We start from the raw sequence: 18,252 nt of genomic DNA on the forward strand, positions 1-18,252 counted from the left end.
GCATCTGTACTGACCAGTGCTATCCATCCATGGTTATGAGCCACCCATGGTATCACCTGGTGCAAGTCACTGCTGAGCCCAGCCTCGAGGTCTGCTCTCCTCTTTCCTTTTGGAGACTCTTCTGCCCTTTGGTGACATCTCTGCCTCCAAGCATCATGGCTGATGAGGGGTCAAGCAGAGGTACAACCACAAGATCCATCCCACTGCTGGGAAAATCCACTTGCCAGAGCACACCCATGGCAAACACATTCCCTTTGCTGCCTACTCACTCTGCTTGGCAAGCAGGGATCCCTCACTCACTCCACACCCTGCTAGAGCAGGATCAGCACATCCCAAAAGCTGTAGGCTGCACATATGCCCCGTGTTGTTACTCATTCCCACGTGAGAGCAGAGCAGGCGTGGCAGGGAGGACCCTGCTCTGTCTCTATGCTGTCTGATGCCTCAGGTAACATCTGCTCTGCCTTGCTAACCTCCTCCCCACAGAGCTATCCACATCCCCCTAGAGCTATCCACATGCTCCCCGAGCCACCCTTATCCTCCCAGAACCATCCACAACCTGCCAGAGGCATTGGAATCCCCCCTGAGCCATCCGTATCTCCCAGAGCCATCTGCATGCCCAGAGAGCCAACAGCTGCTGGTAAGAAACTTCTGCCCCATGGCTGCACTGATGGGCATCCCTACGAGCAAAGCTACCTGTGGTCTGCAAGTCTTGAACGAACAAAACAGGAGAGTGACCCTCCCAGATGTCCTGAGCCGAGTGTTCTTCAATGGTTGATGGGTTACTCTAAGTCACCCTGTGAATCTGTCTTTTCTTCCCTTCCAGTGCAGGTTATGATGTTTGGAAGATGAAAGGTAGGCTGAAGAGCTTGGGTGTCAGTCTAGAAAGCCTGTGGAGATGACTGAAGGTGGGACCTCAGCATCACGTTGACCTTTGTCAGTCAACCAAAGACAGAGAGTAGAGACCCTTTAGGAGCAAAGAAGCGAAGGGAATGTGCCAGAACAGGCTCAAAGGAGGATCGAAACGGGCTGGGGCAGCTAAACTGAAGTTGCAGGGTTAGAAAAGGAAGGGATGCTGGCTATAAAACACACTCAAGCAGTAGCAGATCTTCCCCAGCATTGCTGACACCCCAAAAGGACATCACTCTTGTTCTCCACCACCTCTTCCATCTCCAATGCCTGATGGCCTCCAGGCTGAGGGTGGGTGACCATTCATCTCACTGGCTGAGCAATGGTCCCCAGGCCCTGGACTGTGTCTCCCAAGAGCAAAGTGCTTTGAATTTACAGAGGGGACAGAAAATCTGTATCTGCTGTTCAGCACCGCAGTAGAAGATTACAGATGGACTTGATGATTTTAAAGGTCTTTCCCAGCCTAAGTGATCCCATGATTCTGTGTTGTTCTCACTCACAGTCCTGTTTGCTGCTGTATTTATGTACATGGATTTCAGAAAATAACTCTGCTCGCCCCTGATTTTCTTGTACAACAATTCTGATTTCAAGCTACGGGATTAGCAAGATTTTGTAGCACTGGGAACCCGACAAAGCGGGAGACTTCTGAAAGTCTTCTCTGCCCATTGTGTGTGACACTAGAGGGCATGAGCAAGACAACAAATGCCCTTGTCTGCCACCACTGAGAAGCTCAAGTGTAATAAAGGTCAACGAGCTTTTCTCAGTCTATCAGTAAAAGAGAAGAAAAGCAGACGTGAGAGGTGTCCCCGGCTGGCAGGACGAGTGCCAGAGTGCCAAGTCTCAGCAAGGCCAACTGAGAAACAATGTTCTGAAGGCAATTCCCGAAGCTAATCCCCCTGCAGCAAGAACAGGACATTTGTTTGCTTCACTGCTGTAACCTCATTAAGACTTTTTCATTTTCTCATGGCATGTTTTGCTAAGTTTGCATGGGAGGAAATGTGTCGCCTTGTGTAAGGCAAACAGAGGCTGAGGACACACAGTGTGCTCCCTTCAGGTGTTGTTGAAATCTACACAGAGGACAACAACTTGCAAGCTGCCCATCAACCCAACACAGAACAGGGTGGTCCTGTGGGCTGCCCATCAACCCGACACAGAACAGGGTGGTCCTGTGAGTTAAAACATGCAGTTCTCCCATCACCCAGCTCAGACTGGCTACCAGGTATGGTGACAGGGTTGTCTCCAGTGCTAAGCTGTGAGCTGTTGCACAGCAGTGTAAGGGAGGAAGAGTCAGGAAACCCACACTCCGTTCATGGCAAGTGTTGTTTGTTCCACCTCAATTCCCTGATGACTCGGGGAGAGCTCCAGCATGTTCATCTGCCCTCTCACTGGGGATTCCATCAATAGAGCAAATGCTGGCAAAATCCTGCAAGCCATGTCACACACACACGTTCTGACACACAGTCCAGCAGCTGCAGATATGCCTGTAGGGCAGGATCACAGAAACACAGAATTGTTTGGGTTGGAAGGGACCTTAGAGATCATCTAGTCCAACCCTCTGCCACGGGCAGGGACACCTTCCACTATCCCAGGTTGCTCCAAGCCCCATCCAACTTGGTGTTGGACACTTCCAGGGATGGAGCAGTCACAGGTTCTCTGGGCAATCTCTGCCTCACCACCCTCACAGGGAAGAATTTCTTCCCAATATCCAATTCAACCCTGCCCTCTTTCAGTTTGAACCTGGGCTGGGGTGCATGGAAGGAAGAACCTTGATTTACTTCAGCTCTAGGACAACCTGGAGATTTTTCTTTTTCAGGACAAAAAGTTTGTACAGGTGAGTATTTCTTCTCCCTTGCTCTGCTTGCTCTCCTTCTCCTTGCAGACAAACACCACCAGTTTTCTGGCAGATTCCCATGGGAAGGGTGTAGCAGGCCTGAGCACCTGGCATCTTTCCCATTTGTGCAGGAGCACAAGGGTGGCTCCAGAATGGCAAAAGCTTTGCTGGTCCAAGGACCTCTCTGTTCCCTCACAGAGGGAACCCAGGCAGTGCAGTGACACTGAAACACCAGAGTGCAACATCCCCCCAGTATGAACACAGTGCCAGATTCCTGCTCTGCAGGATATTCCCTAGCAAGGTCTCTGTACCTATCCATCACTGACCTGTGACTTTATGGTCCAAATGAGACCAATGTACCTGCATTCCTCCTCCTCCTCAGCACATCTTACAGGAGACCCTCCTTTGCCTCTACACAGATTCCCTTCCAAGAGGGTGGCAAACACAGGGCTAAGCTGTGCTTCTTCCATTTGACAACAAATCCTGTCATGCCATCAGACTGTACTCAGGTGGAGCTGGTTACAGGGGTAGGGAAGGAGCTGGAGCCCCCATGCAAGAAGCTGTTGGCAGCTTTGAAAACAAGCTGCTTTCCTCTGTCCTTTCACAGTTCCCAGGCCGTGTCTCTGTCACAAAGGCGTTGTGCAACCCCAACATTTTGCAACTGCTGCCTGACCCAGCCACAGAGCCAGGACTCCGGGCTTCACCCCGTCCCCCACGCCGGAGCAGCTCCAGCCTACTCCCTGCCTGTGCTCCTCAGCCCATGCCAAGGCTGCCTGTACCCCCAGCACACTAAAGCTTGGTTTAAAGTTGCATCTCAAGCTTTGCAGGAATGGCTGAGAAAGCAGTGATGCAGTGGATGGGAAGAAGCACATGAACGCCACAGAATCCCAGAATGGTTTGGGTTGGAAGGGACCTTCAAGACCATCTGGTTCCACTCCCCTGCCATGGGCAGGGACACCTTCCATTAGACCAGGCTGAAGACCCATCCAGCCTGGCCTTGAACACTTGCAAGGATGAGACAGCCACAGCTTCTCTGGGCAGACTTCCATTGTTTGGGGTGAGTCCATATCCTCTGATCACTCCAGATCCAAATTCATCACTTAGGACACTGGTCCCACTCCTGGAGTACCATTACTGTGGTAAATCAGAGTGATTCTCCTTCAGAGCACCCCAGACTTGCTTCCCACAACATCTCCTCAAGTCTTGGCTAACCTTGGCTAACCCCTATCAGTGCTGTTATGGGAGAGCTGGAGATGAACCAATCCTGAACCAAATCTCAGAGCCGAGGTCTAGGTTGAGTCAAAGTCAAGGACAGCGCAAAGCAAAACATCACATGAGCTTCAGCCACCCATATTTAAGCCCTGTGCCATGATGGCATTAAACCTAATTGTACCACAGCACCAGAAGAACGTAGCTCAGGCAAGATCACCACATCACTGCTCTGGGAAAGACTCTGCCCCATTCCAGTGTCAGCAACAGGCAGTGCCTTTGCAGGGATGGGTCAGGGAAGGCTGTGCCCTGCAGGGTGTTGCTGGATTAAAGCCTCTGCACAGACAAACACTTCTGAGTAAGAGGGATAACTTAAAACTAATAACAACACTAAAACCTAAACAAACACTACGGGGTTGAGGGCTTTGCTTTGGAATAAAAGATTAATAAATGTATCGATTGAGTCAAGGGGCTGGGACAAAGGCTGACAGCCGTGTTTATTTTTTAGCATCTATCTGTGGACTTACCAGGCTTGTGCCCAAGCCAAATATTGTGTTAAGGAAGTTTATGGACTAACACATGAAGTGTGCTTGGGTCACCTCCAGCTCAGTCCACGGTTGTCTGAGCATGGTGCCACCAAAATATGTCTGCAGGAGTTACAACAGCTTAACATGTGGGACTAAACTATCACTAGCAGGGCATGATGCAGCCAAGCAAGTGGCAGAGACCGAGGAGGGATTCAAGCAAAAGACTGGGTGAAGAGTAGGGCTGTTGGCAGAGCCACAGGTGTTCCTGTCCCAGTGCTGCTGCACACACCTAATTCTGGGAGAATTTAGGAAAAACCACAGCAGTGCAGCAGCTCAGGCACTGCTGAATAGTTTGGCTGTTTGCTCAGTTTTGGGATCTTGTGCCAATACTTGGGGACCATGATGGGCAAGGGGTGGGTCAAAGCTTCTTCTGAGAGCTAAGTCTGAGCACAGAAAGGCTCAAAGAAACACTGTGGGGTTTGTGGAAAGAGTCCTTCAAGACCTAACACATCTTGCAGAGCTTCAGCCACCATCAGTGATTAAACCTGCTGCACCCACCACACCTCCCTGCTTCCAGATCCTGACATGAGGCACCAGACCCCTTCTGAAGCCTCTCTTCCCACTGCCTCCCTGATGTGCAAAGCCTCTGAACCACCAGGCCTGCAAAAACCACATGGAAAATCCCCCCCAAATAATCCTTGAAGAGGTTTAACAGACCGACTGCAAGTAAATTCATGGGGTTTTTCTCACCCTGCCTCCTTGTTAAACCTTTCCCATGTAGCTTGGTCACCCAGGAACAGCTCCACAGGACAGGGACTGGCTCTCAGAGAAGCTGAACATCACACAATCCCACAGCAACATGAGCTGGGGGCTTCACAGGCAGGGGATGGGATGGGCACAATGGTTGAGAGTGGAGAAGCTGAGACCCTTCTGCTAAATCCCCACATGCCTGCAAGGATGAACACGGGAGAGGCAGGGACCAGGGTGCTACAGCAATAAACCCAGAGCTGTGTTTTGTATTGCTGCTGATTTGAAACACCACTTTAAAAAAATGCAATTCTTACAGGAGAGGGAAAAGCCCAGAAGCCTTAAGTGACCATTTTAAAGCTCTTAGCTATTTAATTGTGGCTTTCCACACACTGATAGAGAAACCAGGGCTGCTACCACAAGAAGCCTCTCCTCCCCAAAGTGCTCTCTGCATCCCTGGTTTCTAGAAGATGCTGAAAAAGCACCTTGGAGAGAGCCTTTCTGAATATCCCAAAGTGAAGGAGGACATGCAGCCCCGCAGGTGACATGGTGGCAGTCACCCAAAGGCGTGACAGCCCTCCACAGAGCAAGAGGGTGGGCAGGGGAGCTTCTGAATCCTACTGAGAAGATGCCTTGTTCCTGCTCTCCCAAGGAAGGCTCACAGGCATCAATGGTTGCTTTAAACACCAGTTATAGCTGCACTACAGCGTCACACAAAACCCGTGATAAAGCTCCAGTCACAGTGCTCTGCAGCATCTCTGTGTGTCCAAGCCTTGGGCTGGGCTCTGCACCATCCATCAAAGCCTGGCAATGTCTCCATGGGGAAAGAACCACCCAACTCTCCTGGGAAACACTGAGGACTGTCCATCTAAACTTGTCAATCACCGCCAGCTTCACACCTCTGCACTGCAAATACAAGGGGATGTTTTCAGATACCCTGAAGCTCGTGGATTCCAGTCCTGCTTCCAAAACTTATGCCTGCACTTGGGGTCCCAATCCCATTTCCTCCCAGTAAGTCCTCAGCACACTTTTGGACTTGACTCAAGTCCTCCAGCTCACTTTTGGGCATGAATCATCAGCTTTCCACTTGCTTTAGGCATTCTTGAAACATGAACTGTAAATCTACACGGAGCTACATGAAATACAAGGGGTTCCTTTCGATAACGCGTATTTTTTGCTCTACCTTTTTCTTATGCTTTGCTGGTTTTCCCTCCTCCTCTCCAAGTCCCAGGTCTTTAAAACCCCACAGGACTAGAGGAAAAAAAACCCAACAAGGCAAGCAGGAAATAAAAAAAGCAGGTGAGGAAAGGAAGAAGAAAAAAAAAAAAAAAAAGGAGTTTTCTATGGCCCAGATGAATTTAGCCCCTCTGCTAACCACGGCAAAGCAGTAATTCCTAGTGGGATGAGGGGCCTGTCCCCAGAGCCTCCCGTGGGTACTTACTGGTGCTTGTGCTAGTGCCGATGGTGTTGATGGTGGTGGGGACGGAGGAGGAGGAGTAGAGGGGCAGGTGGCCGTTCTCGCAGGCCAGGTTTTTGTCCTGCCAGCTGGAGGCGCTGACGCTGATGCCGGAGTCCCGAGAGTTCTGCCACCCGTTGAGTTTGTCGTCGGAGTTCTGTCTTTGGTGATAGTAGTGCGCCTGCCCGTAGTCCACCGAGTCCGAGCGGCCCCGGCCCTGCCCGCCGAAGCCCCCCGACGTGCGGTCCTCCAGGTGGTTGAGCCACATGGCCAGGGCGCTCCGGTCCTCCAGGGAGGTGGCAGGGTGTATCAAGGCGTAGGACAGCAGCTGCCTGCTCTCCTCAATGTGCTGGTTGTGCTCGATCGAGTGCGCCAGGATTTTGGGCAAGAGTTTCATGTACTCGACTTTCGCCTCGATGTTGCCGGGCTTCAGTAAAGGCAGGTGGGTTAACAAGAGGGAGATCACTTTATCCTTGGATTCCTGTTGCCACTGGTTAATGATTCCTGTTGAAGGAAAATGGGGGGGGGGGGGGCGGGGAAGAAGATAATTGAGAAATTGAAAAACAGAGCTAATAAAGAAATAAACAGGCCCTGGCAGGGTAAATACAACACGCCAAAAAGATTTCCACATGCGTGTCGCCACAGTGTGAGCACCTCCCTGGCAAGGGGGTCAACACCCTCCAAAAACCATGGTCACGGCAAACTGGATGCCAGAAGTTAGCAGATGCTCCCGAAAATCACCGAAAAAGCCAAACTACACCCAAATGTACTCCACTGTTGTTGTTCCTAACCCTAACCTGAAGCCTACCCTAACCCCTAACCCGAACCCTAACCCCAACCCCCACTAACCCACCCTAAACCTAACCCCTAACCCTAACCCCAACCCCCATTAACCCACCCTAACCCTAACCCCTAACCCCAACCCCCACTAACCCACCCTAACCCTAACCCCTAACCTGAACCCCAACCCCCACTAACCCCCACTAACCCTAACCCTAATGGTTGCCCTAACCCCAAACCCTAACCCTGACCCTAACCCCCACTAACCCTAACCCTCGACACATAGTGCAAACTGGATAACAGCAATGGTAGTCTTAATCACAGGACCCATGTTCAGGTAAGTAGCTACAACAGGGAAGAATATAGCCATGACCACCTGCCACCCAAACCAGGGGAAACTAGACCACATGGTGCTGCCTAACAAGCTTCCTATATCCAGCACACAAAATTAAGTTACCCAGGAACTGTTATTCCTTTTTCACTCCTTTCTCTTGATGCCCTCAGGCCCCACATTGGGTGCCAAGATCTGTCTTGGTTTGATCACGATTTGGCCCAAATTTTCCATATTGTTGCAGATTACAGAAAACACTACACAAAAGCACTCAGTGGATAAAGCTAACCTTTCAAGAGAACTTGGTTGGAAAATCGAAAAGGTCAAGATTCAAAGGAGGTAACACAGGTGAGAGCCACAGAGGGAAGAAGCTTTCCAGCAGGAACACAATCAATCCAACCAGAGTGTTGGTGCATCCACCAGCCCCAAAGATAAGGAGGGAAGGGCTCAGCTGAAGCAGCCCCAGAGCTCCTGTTCCTCTGTCAGATCACAGCAAATAGGAGAGTTTTTAGAAGACCAGGGGGAAAAAAAGCAAACCTAGGGGTTAGATTTAAATATGCAGAAGGAAAAGTCAGGGAATTACAAACTGGTCACTTAACTCGAACTCCTGGAAAACTGATGGAACAAATAATGAAACAACCTATTTGTAAGCACTTAGAAGATAACAAGATGATAAGTGACTGCCGACACCCATTTGTCAAGAGCAATTTAATTTCCTTCTGTGACAGAGCAACTGGCCTCTGAATAGCTGGAAGAACAGGCAGTGCTGTATATCTTGATACTCATTAGGTGCTGCTGCACATGGCTCCCTCAGCAGCACAGCAGAGAGAAACTGCTCTAATGTGGGCACACAACTCATCCGAAAACCATATGGAGGGAGCTGGTGGTGCTGATTCACCGTCAGACTGGGAGGATGTACTGGGCAAGGAGACCTGTCCTGGCCCTGACACCACCCAGCACGTCACTGGTGATAAGGGTGATGTGATCAATGTGATCAGCATGCAGGTATCACGATAAGAGAAAGGAAAACACTCCAGGAAACTGGATTAGAAGTCAATGTTGAGGACTTGAAAGGATGGCATGAAGCTGTGTCAGAGAGCTAACTCCAGGAAGTTAGGCTGGAGATCAGGGAAAGGCTCTTCCCCCAGAGGGTGCTGGGCACTGAACAGGCTCCCAGGGAATGGTCACAGCACCAGCTTGCCAGAGCTCCAGGAGCGTTTGGGCGATGCTCTCAGGCACACGGTGGGATTGTTGGGATGTCTTGTGCAAGGCCAGGAGTTGGACTCAATGATCCCGATGGATCCTTCCCAAATCAGGATATTCTATGCTTCTATGAGATGTGGAGAGAAGATATGAAAGAACATCTGCATGAATAGGAGCAAACATTAAATAGGTGCATGCAGGTGAGAACAAACGGCTGTGCAGCACGAGGCGGGCAAGAGCCTGGCTTGGGAAGCACCAAATCAGTCAGATACCATGCTGCACACAAAAGCTGCACCAGCCAGCCTCACACCCTGCTGAGAGGTGAACACTGGCATGGACAAGCTCCTCTCCACATCTGCTGGTGCCCAGGGAAATGGTGGAGTCACCATCCCTGGAGGGATTTAAAAACTGTGTGGATGTGGCACTTGGGGACATGGGTCAGTGGTGGCCTTGGCAGTGCTGGGGGAATGGTTGAACTCGATCTTGGAGGGTTTTTCCAACCTAAACAATTCTGTGATTCTGTGGCTGGAACTGCAGCAAAGATGAACGAAGCTGGACATGATGAAACTGTCCCAGGATGGCCTGGGACATGGTGAGATCTCCACCACCAGATGTTTTTCTGAAGAGCTTATACAAACTCCAAACAAGGACAGCTCAGGATCTACCCTGACCAGCCAACTGACACTTCCCAGCTCCACGGCAATCTCTCCTCCAGGGCTGACCAAACCCCTCTGTAAAGCCTTCAACCTTTCAGCCCCTGTCTTAGGCTGTGCTACAGGAGCCACGACTGAGCCACGTGGTGGAGAAGCACTTCCTTCTGCCTGCTTTAAACACACTCCCCAAAACTTCATCAATTAAAATGCTGAAAAAAAACCCCCAAAGCTTCAGGTTCTTCCTCCCTATCTGTGGTCTCCAATCTGTTCTGTACAGGGAGCTCCTCTAAATCATTGATTATCCCTCTATCCTCCACGTGTTTTTGAGCTAGGGTAGCTGAACCCACACCACTGAAATGCAGATCCAGATCTCCATCTGCAGGATCATTCATCAGGTTTGCTCTTGGGAAGGCGTAAGAACAAATCAATATCCAACTAAGGATATTCTGTAACCCAGGAACTGGACTCTACGATCCTCGAGGGTCCCCTCAACCTCAGGATATTCCATGATTCCATGATTCTGTGAGACCCATACTGCCAGCCAGCAGCTAACCCAACCCTCCCACCACCCCTGACCCAGAAGAGGGCTGTTAAAGCAGCACCTTTACCCAATTAAGACCAAACCCTGGACATCAGTTTCCTGACACAACTGCAGTGGTGAGCAGCACTCACCCCTCCAGCTTCACCTTCCCAGTTCCAAGGCATGCAACTGTTTTAATAGGAAGCCGCTAGATGGCTTGCTGGAAATGCTGGCAACTCTCCCTGGAACTTTCTGCACTGGTATTTACTTCTCCACAGACCTCCCCCTCCTCCAGAGCCACTTCCTGAGCCAGCCGACGGCGTGCCCGAGCCGTCCTGTGCCGACAGGAGCAAGGGACACGACGTGGCACAGCTTTGGTGGAGAAGGAGCTGCTGTACTGCAGCAGAGGTGACTTTTGGTACTCTGGGTGTGCTCCCGTGCCCAGGGGAATGCTGAGGGGTTGCTTTGGTGCTAAAAAATGGGATTTGGGAAAGCAACACTCAGCCTAAGTGATGTTGTAAAGGACACATGAGTGTAGCAGGACTCAAGGCCCACCAGAGCATATCCATATTTTCCATATGCAGATGTCCCTGCTCCAGGCAAGGCTTCCTGTTGGGATGAATCTGATTTATCTGTCCCCTCTCTTAGTCAGCTGCCTGGTGAGTGGAAAACACGTCTTATTTTCTCCCATCCTCCTGCAGAGAGGGATATCACACCCCGATATTTTGTCATCACTCTCGTGGTGGTTCAGCAGCACTTTCAGGCTGGCACAGCCAAACCCCAGCCTGGCACCAGCTGGGATTCTGTAGCAGCTCAGATAAACTGAGAAATCAAAGACCATTAAAAAAAGGCCTGCAATGCACTGCTCAAAGAAGTTGGTGCCACTTAAACATAGGAGCAAAATACACACAGAGAAAGCAGAGCCTGGTGTAAACTGGGTGCAGGAGAGGATAATGATGAGGGAGGCAGTGGCCGGGGCTGGACTCTTCCTCCTCACATGGGGGAGAGCTGAGCATGAAGGACCCCACTGGAGAAACACAGGATGGTGCCAGAGCTGCTTCTTGGGAACTTTGCCTTGGACCTCCAAAAGATTTGGGGGTTTAAACCACAACCCTGAAAGATGGAGCACTGCCCCAAAAGCCTGTGGCTGATGAAGGGCTGGGTGCCCTTCCCTGCCCCAGCCCAGGCAGGAGCTGCTCTCCTTCTCAGCCAGCAGCAGGATGTGCACAATTAAACAAAAATGGAAAATAATTAGATCCGAAAGAGGTTTGGCTCTCTCTGAGATGGGGCAGAAGGTCAGGCTTAATCCTATCTGCCAGAAAATAGAAGGATCTGGAGAGGGCAGCGCAGGAGAGGGAAAGCTGGAGCTGCCTGTGGGCAGGGGAGAGGGGCTGGCAACACCCCAAAGCCCCTCTCCACCCTCTCCCTGAACGCAGGAGCCCCCACTTCAGCCCCCCACCTGCTTCCACGTGCTCCTGGACATCTGGGATATCTCATCCTTGATTGCCAGAAAAAGCACTCCGGGTCAGCTGAGATGAGGATGTGTTTTGGGATCCCACATCCCAGGGTCCTGACACGATACCTGGGGTGGGCTGCAGGCACTAATCACATGACCCCCTCATTAGTTCCCCTGGATGCTGCTTCAGGGATGCTTGGTGCTTCCCATTCGCTGCTTTGTGGAACGTCACAAATATCAGCAAATCTGAGCATAGAAAGAGCCCCAAAGTTAAATCCCACCCCCCTTGCTGCCTTGAAACTCCCCAAAAATCCCTTTTCTGCCCTCTGCTGCCATTGCACTGCTATCTCCTTTTGGAGATGAGCTAAGAAAACAACTGACCAGCCCTGTGCTGGGAAGGGATGGGAGCTGCTGGTACCCCCAAAGCAGAAAATCCCAATTTTTGTTACGGGACATTTTCTTGGATGAGAAGCTGAATGAAGGTGGGATGTGAAACTACCTTCTACTGTAGGATTACTTAACTGACAGGATTTTGCCGCTAGACAGCCCAGCTGATGCATGTGCAGCATGCCTGTGGATAAATCCAGCTCCAAATATAGCTGGATCCTGCTTCCAAGGCTGAAACCTGTGCTTGTGCTATGAATAGGACCAACACCATCCCCAAAACCAGGGCTTTCTGGCTGGAAAAAGAGGTGAAGTTTGTCAATTATATTAAGCTGTTAAGGGATTTCTCTGTCACAAATCTGCTTAATCACTGCTGGATCCCTGCAAACTGTTAATTGCCTCCATGTCCAGTGGTGATGGATCCACCTCTAACGCTGCACTGCATGAGGGACCTTGCTGCCTTTCCTCTGAACCTGCCTCCTTGAGTGATGATGGGGTTATTTCAGCCACCAGCGAGGCACATAGTTATGATGTCCTGCAAACAGTCACAGTTTTTCAAACACAGAGCCAGGCCAGATGGACAAAGGCAGGGATAGACAAAGTCCCTGCAAAAAACAACATGAGTAGCACACTGGTGCCTGCATTCACAAACCCTGAAGCACCAAACTGCAGGGTTTTAATTCTAGTTTTGATTTTTGCAAACAGACTTCTGGACCAGAGAATTCCAGTTTAGAAGCACCACCCCTGCTGAGAGGGATGGCCAAGAGCAGCTGTCAGCACAGGAAAAGAACGTGTGGGGCTCACCAGGTGACACGTCTTCAAGGAACACCGGTAACGCCAAGTACTCTCAAGCCCTTGAAAGAACCCAAAAAACAACCAACACCCAAGGTAAAGCATTTCATTTTGAAAGCAGAAACTGGGTTCTCCTCATCTCTCTCTCCTGTTGTCATATATACAACTTACCACATTTCACAGTGAAGCAGAACACAAGTGAAGTGTTCTGCAGGCCAAAGAGATGCTCCGAGGGCTGGAGCCCTTCTGCTCTGGAGCCAGGCTGGGAGAGCTGGGGGTGTTCACCTGGAGAAGAGAAGGCTCCAGGGAGACCTCAGAGCCCCTGCCAGGGCCTGAAGGGGCTCCAGGAGAGCTGGAGAGGGACTGGGGACAAGGGATGGAGGGACAGGACACAGGGAATGGCTTCCCACTGCCAGAGGGCAGGGATGGATGGGATATTGGGAAGGAAGTCTTCCCTTTGAGGATGGTGAGGCCCTGGCACAGGTTTTCCCAGAGAAGCTGTGGCTGCCCCTGGATCCCTGGAAGTGTCCAAGGCCAGGTTGGAGGGACTTGGAACAATGTGGGATAGTGGAAGGTGTCCCTGCCTGAGGCAGGGGGTTGGAACAAGGTGGTCTTCAAGGTCCCTTCCAATCCAAACTATTCCAGGATTCCATGTATTTGCTGATTGTGATTTTGATGAAGCGAGTGAGATGAGTGACGTGTAACTTATGAAATAGACAACAGCTTATCCTGAGCAACAAGGACAACAATTTAAAGACTAGAAGTGTTCGTAAAACTGCACACTGACAAAGAGGACATTCACACAGGAGGCTTGGTATCATTGCCCCTCAATGCCAAGTCAGTGCACTTAAGGGCTCCAGTTGTCAGCAAATTGCTCTTAAATTACAGTTTTATTGTGCCCTGTTTTCTGTTTTCCATAAAAAGTTCTCAAAAGCCCATTCAGATAATTTGCCCAAGCAAGAAATGACTAAGAGAGGGAATCATCGGATCATTAAGGTTGGAAAAGACCTCTAAGATCATTGAATCCAACCATCAACCAGATGCTCAAATCTTAAGGGCACCCTCCAAGCACCTTCCCAGCAGGGCTGAAATGAACTGCACTCTCAGATGTATTTGGGGAGAAAAAACAGGAATTTGTACTAAAAGTTTAGGCTGGGATCCTTGATCTTGTAAAGTGACATACTGCAGCATTAGGGATTGGAGGGAGGTACTGGGTGCCCCTGGATGGCAATCAAGCGTTTCTAGGGATGGACAACACTGAGGTTTTCATGTCTTGGATGGCCAACAGCAAAAGAGAAATCCAATCCATGCTTAGGCAGCTGGCAACTGCTTCCAGTGAGCCTGGAATCAGTGGCCACAGAGCAAGAGATGGCTATTTCTGGGTTTGCAGGAAGGTTTTTCAAGAGGCTTCCTCAGCAGCTCCCAGAAGAGGTTCCCATTGTTTGCCGTTTCCTGGATTATGAATGCAACACTGAATCTGGGTGATGGGCAGAGCTATGTGGAGGGCACCCACTTTTTTTTTGCCAAAGGCAGAAAAATCAGCACCTGGACTCCTCCTGCTGTGCAAAGACCCAGCAGCACATCACTACCCACCAGCTTCTCCTCACATCCACAGGAGGTGCTGCACTTCCATCTAAATCCCCCAAACCTGCGGTAACCAAGGTCATCTCCAGTCAGCCCCGGGATCTCAGACCTATTCCAGATGCCTGGATGCCTTCACCAGGGCAAAAGGGGTCAAGAACCCTGACCCTGCATATGAACACAGCCCAACAACCTCGGCATGGCCACAGCATCATCTCCCAGTGAGTGACCATCATCAGACAAACCTGAATTCTACATCTACTCATTCCAGTTTCTCCCGAGCACTTCAGTTTGCCTTCAATTCCAGTTGAATTTATCTGGTTTTATGCTTGAATTCATCTGACTGCAGATTCTGAACTAGATGACCTTTAAGGTTCCTCCCAACCCAAATCATTCAGTGATTCTATGAGCAGGGTGGAGAAACCACACCCCACCTCACACAGGACAGTGCTGCAAAGATACGACAGAAGAGCAAAAAAATCAAGAGACTTCACCCACAAGTCTGAATTTGTACCGAGTGTATCGACCAAGGGCAGGTTGCTGCCAGCCCCAGCCTTCCCACAACTGCATTTACTGGTCTGTGAGATGGGCCAGCTCCCCACCACCTATCACAAAAATCCACTCTCCAACAGTACTGCAGATACAAACCTCTGCCCTGGCTCCTGCTGCAGCAGCTCGATTGAAGGTGAAGCACAAAGTGTTTCCAGCTGAAGGGATTTAAATTATTACTTGCAGTAATTAGCACCTGCAGGTCGGCCCAGTCACAATACTTTGTTTGGGCGAATTGACATCATTCCCTTCGTAAATCAGCCTCATTCAAAAGCCCAACATTAAGGAAAACAAAGTGAGAACCCCGTTGGAAGCACTCTGTACCCCATCCAGAGCACACCAATACCCTCGCTGTTAAACCTGGCAGCCTTCTCCCTCCACCAGAGGCCAAATAATCAGAATTTCAGCATGTGCCTCCTCGTTATTGCAACCAACTCTAATTAAAAGGAAAAACATCTCGACGATAAAGGTTCTTGCAGACCTGCCAGCTGCACCAGGCAGAGAGGCAGGCTGACATTGAAACGCCGCTGAACCTGAATCCTGCTCCAAGACCGATGCAAAATCACAGCCAACACAGGGGAGAAGACACCGGTGGTGTTTCCAAGCACCTCCACGCCTGTGAGGCTGTGGCGTGGAGTATCAATCCCACCAACCTCCCCCTGCTACAGGCCCGAATTTGTGCCTGCGCTGGCGCTGACCTCAGCGGGGCGAGAGGCCCTAATCCCACACGTCTGAAGGCAGCGGGAGCCGTGCCAGGCAGCACCGTGCCGGCTGGATCCACGGCTGGCTGGCACCTCCTGTGGCTCCCGGCGCTGCAGCGGCTGGGGGAGGCCACTCTGCATCCTGGGAACAGCTTCCTCACAGGTCACCAAAACCACTCACCCCAGCGGATAATGCGGGATTTGACAGAGGAAAAGCCAATAAACCCTCGTGGCTGGCTTTTTGCTGTCACTCCCTCCCATTCAGGTCTAACAGGCCAACTTGGGGAGGAATTGGGAAGCAGTGGTGAAGCTCTTGCCCTGGAACAAGCCTCTGCTAGGAGCTGGGAACAGCCAGCAAACAACTGGGCACCAGGAGGGCTTGGGGACTGCTTTGTGTGGGATTAAGAGCTCTGCACTTCCCCTCCTGGAGCACCCAACCCCACAGCTTTGAACCTCCAGGTCCAACACGCTCAGCAGTGCTACCCCAGCATCTTTGGTGTATAACGAGATATAAAAAGGCAACCACAGAATTCCCCTTTCCCTGACTGGTCACTTTCATGCACAGATTCAAGGGTGGACAACCTCTCTGAAGCACAGATGGACCTTTTGTCCACCAGCACCCACGAGGAGAGGACAGACAGACATCACACCAGGCACATGCACCATCTCCCTTCTCCAGCACCCACATCCCACCTCACGCCCTGGCTCCCTCACGGTGCCAGGGAGCACCGTGCTCGATGGAAAATCTGCCAGTGATGCGCAGCAGCCTCTGGGTTCACGTGGTGCTGGCTCCCCTCCGTGTTTCCAGCAGCTACGTCACACTCTAAGAGGCTAAAAATACATTAGGAAAGTACTTAGTGTTTCTTTTCCACCGGAGTGGCTGCTGCAGAGAAGCTCCAAGTGGGAGGGGAGGTGAACAGACCAGAGTGGATGCAGGGAAGAGAGGCAAAAAAAAAGGAGCAATAAGCACAGCACGTCCCACAAAAGGTGGTGGCTGGGGAAATCCCCGCTGCAAGAAACACTGGATCCTTGGAGAAACAAAGGCAAGAGCCATGTAACGATGAAAAGCAAAGCGTTTCTGACTACACAGCAGGATTTAAGGCCAGGCTGGATAGGACTTGGAGCAACCTGGTCTAGTGGAAGGTGTTCCTGTCCACGTCAAGGGGTTAGAATGGGCTGATCATTAAGGTGCCCTCCAACCCAAACCGATCTGTGATTCTGTGGTTCAGCACTGACAAGAGCACAGAAGAATTCAGGAAGGAGCATCTCCTCCATTCCTAATTACCGAGATTAAGAAGCTCCATGTAAATTAACGGCACAGTATTCCTTGTTAAATGCAGCAGTGAATATTTAACCACCAAAACCAATTCTGTTCCAAAGATACAACCTTCCTGCAACAGCTCCCAGCATTCCCCTGTGTGCAACAGGAGAGTCCTTCACCACCCAGGGCTGAGGCAGGAGGGATGGGTTTGTCAGCACCTCTGGGTGGCAAGAGGCTGCTGCACTTCACTTTGGAAGAACAGCCAGTTTCACAGAATTTTGGAATGGTTTGGGTTGGAAGGGACCTTCAAGACCAGCCAGTTCCAACCCCCCTGCCATAGGCAGGGACACCTTCCACGAGACCAGATTGCTCCAAGACTCATCCAACCTGGCCTTGGACACTTCAGGGATGAGGCAGCCACAGCTTCTCTGGGCGACTCTTTCAACAATTTATTGCTATTCTTCTTGGGATGCCAGGCAAGGAGCAGGTGACTGTATGACATGTAAGTTCTGGGGAAATAAAAAGCAAACGATCCCCTGCTCCCCTCTCCAAAACTCCAGTGTGAGATAAGACACGAGCCCTACTCGACCTGTTGCCCTTTTAAAGGCAGCTCTCCTTGGGCAGCGAGTTCAGCTGTTTATCACTGGCAGCTCCCCTCTCCATTACGCTCTCCAAAGCAGCAGCAGCCTCATCAAGCGTTAGCAGGAGGTGGGAATTTCGGCACTGAAGCCAGGCTCAAGGACAACCCTTGATCAGATCTTCCCATCCTGTCACCCCAAACAGGCTGATGAAACCCCACCAGCAGACAGAGCAGCAGGGCAGGGAGCTCAGCACCCTCCACCTAACTTGTAAACTCAAACTGGGAGCAGAATGCCCATTATTTGGGTCAGATGCAGAACAAACTGGAATCTCTCTCACCAAAACATCCCTTAACTCCCACTGAGATCCACAAGGACAGAAGAGCCCAGCTCCACTGTGAGTAGAAATGAGTAAGATTTTCATATTTTTGCCACTATTTTCCCCCTCTACCTCCTGAGCTTGCCAGAGCTCCAGTCATTAGGAGGCTGTTTGTACAAACCCAGAAGCGATGTATTTTTAGCACTGGAGAATTGCATGGCATGATCATTAAGGAGCTTCTGCAGACAGCAACAAGAGCAGGGATTTCTCCTTCTCTAAATTGGCTCCAGCCACTACAGTTTTCAGCCCAAAGCAGACTTTCAGGAAATTCAGGAGGAGCAGGAGCCTTTTTCCATGACATATTTAATGCTGAGCTGAAGTACACTAGATTTTCACACTGTGCATCCGACAGGAGGTTTTATGGATTTGTTTTCTAGGCTGCACCGTTGCACACTTTTGCTATGGAGC

The 18,252-nt window shown here is 50.7% G+C and overlaps 1 protein-coding gene across 3 annotated transcripts in view; it reads right to left on the reverse strand.

Moving 5' to 3' along the window:
* The window catches only part of SAMD4A (sterile alpha motif domain containing 4A), a 98,958-nt gene that overhangs the window by 30,375 nt on the left and 50,331 nt on the right, over positions 1–18,252 (reverse strand). For all 3 annotated transcript variants that reach the window (XM_042046996.1, XM_042046994.1, XM_042046995.1), the window contains exon 3: positions 6,662–7,180. In XM_042046996.1, coding sequence (XP_041902930.1) covers positions 6,662–7,180 — 519 coding nt within the window. The remainder of the gene's footprint in view (positions 1–6,661; positions 7,181–18,252) is intronic.

This window comes from Corvus kubaryi, unplaced genomic scaffold, assembly GCF_017639235.1.
Source record: "Corvus kubaryi isolate FWS band 111438036 unplaced genomic scaffold, C.kubaryi_AGA036_p1.0 66, whole genome shotgun sequence".
NCBI lineage: Eukaryota > Metazoa > Chordata > Aves > Passeriformes > Corvidae > Corvus > Corvus kubaryi.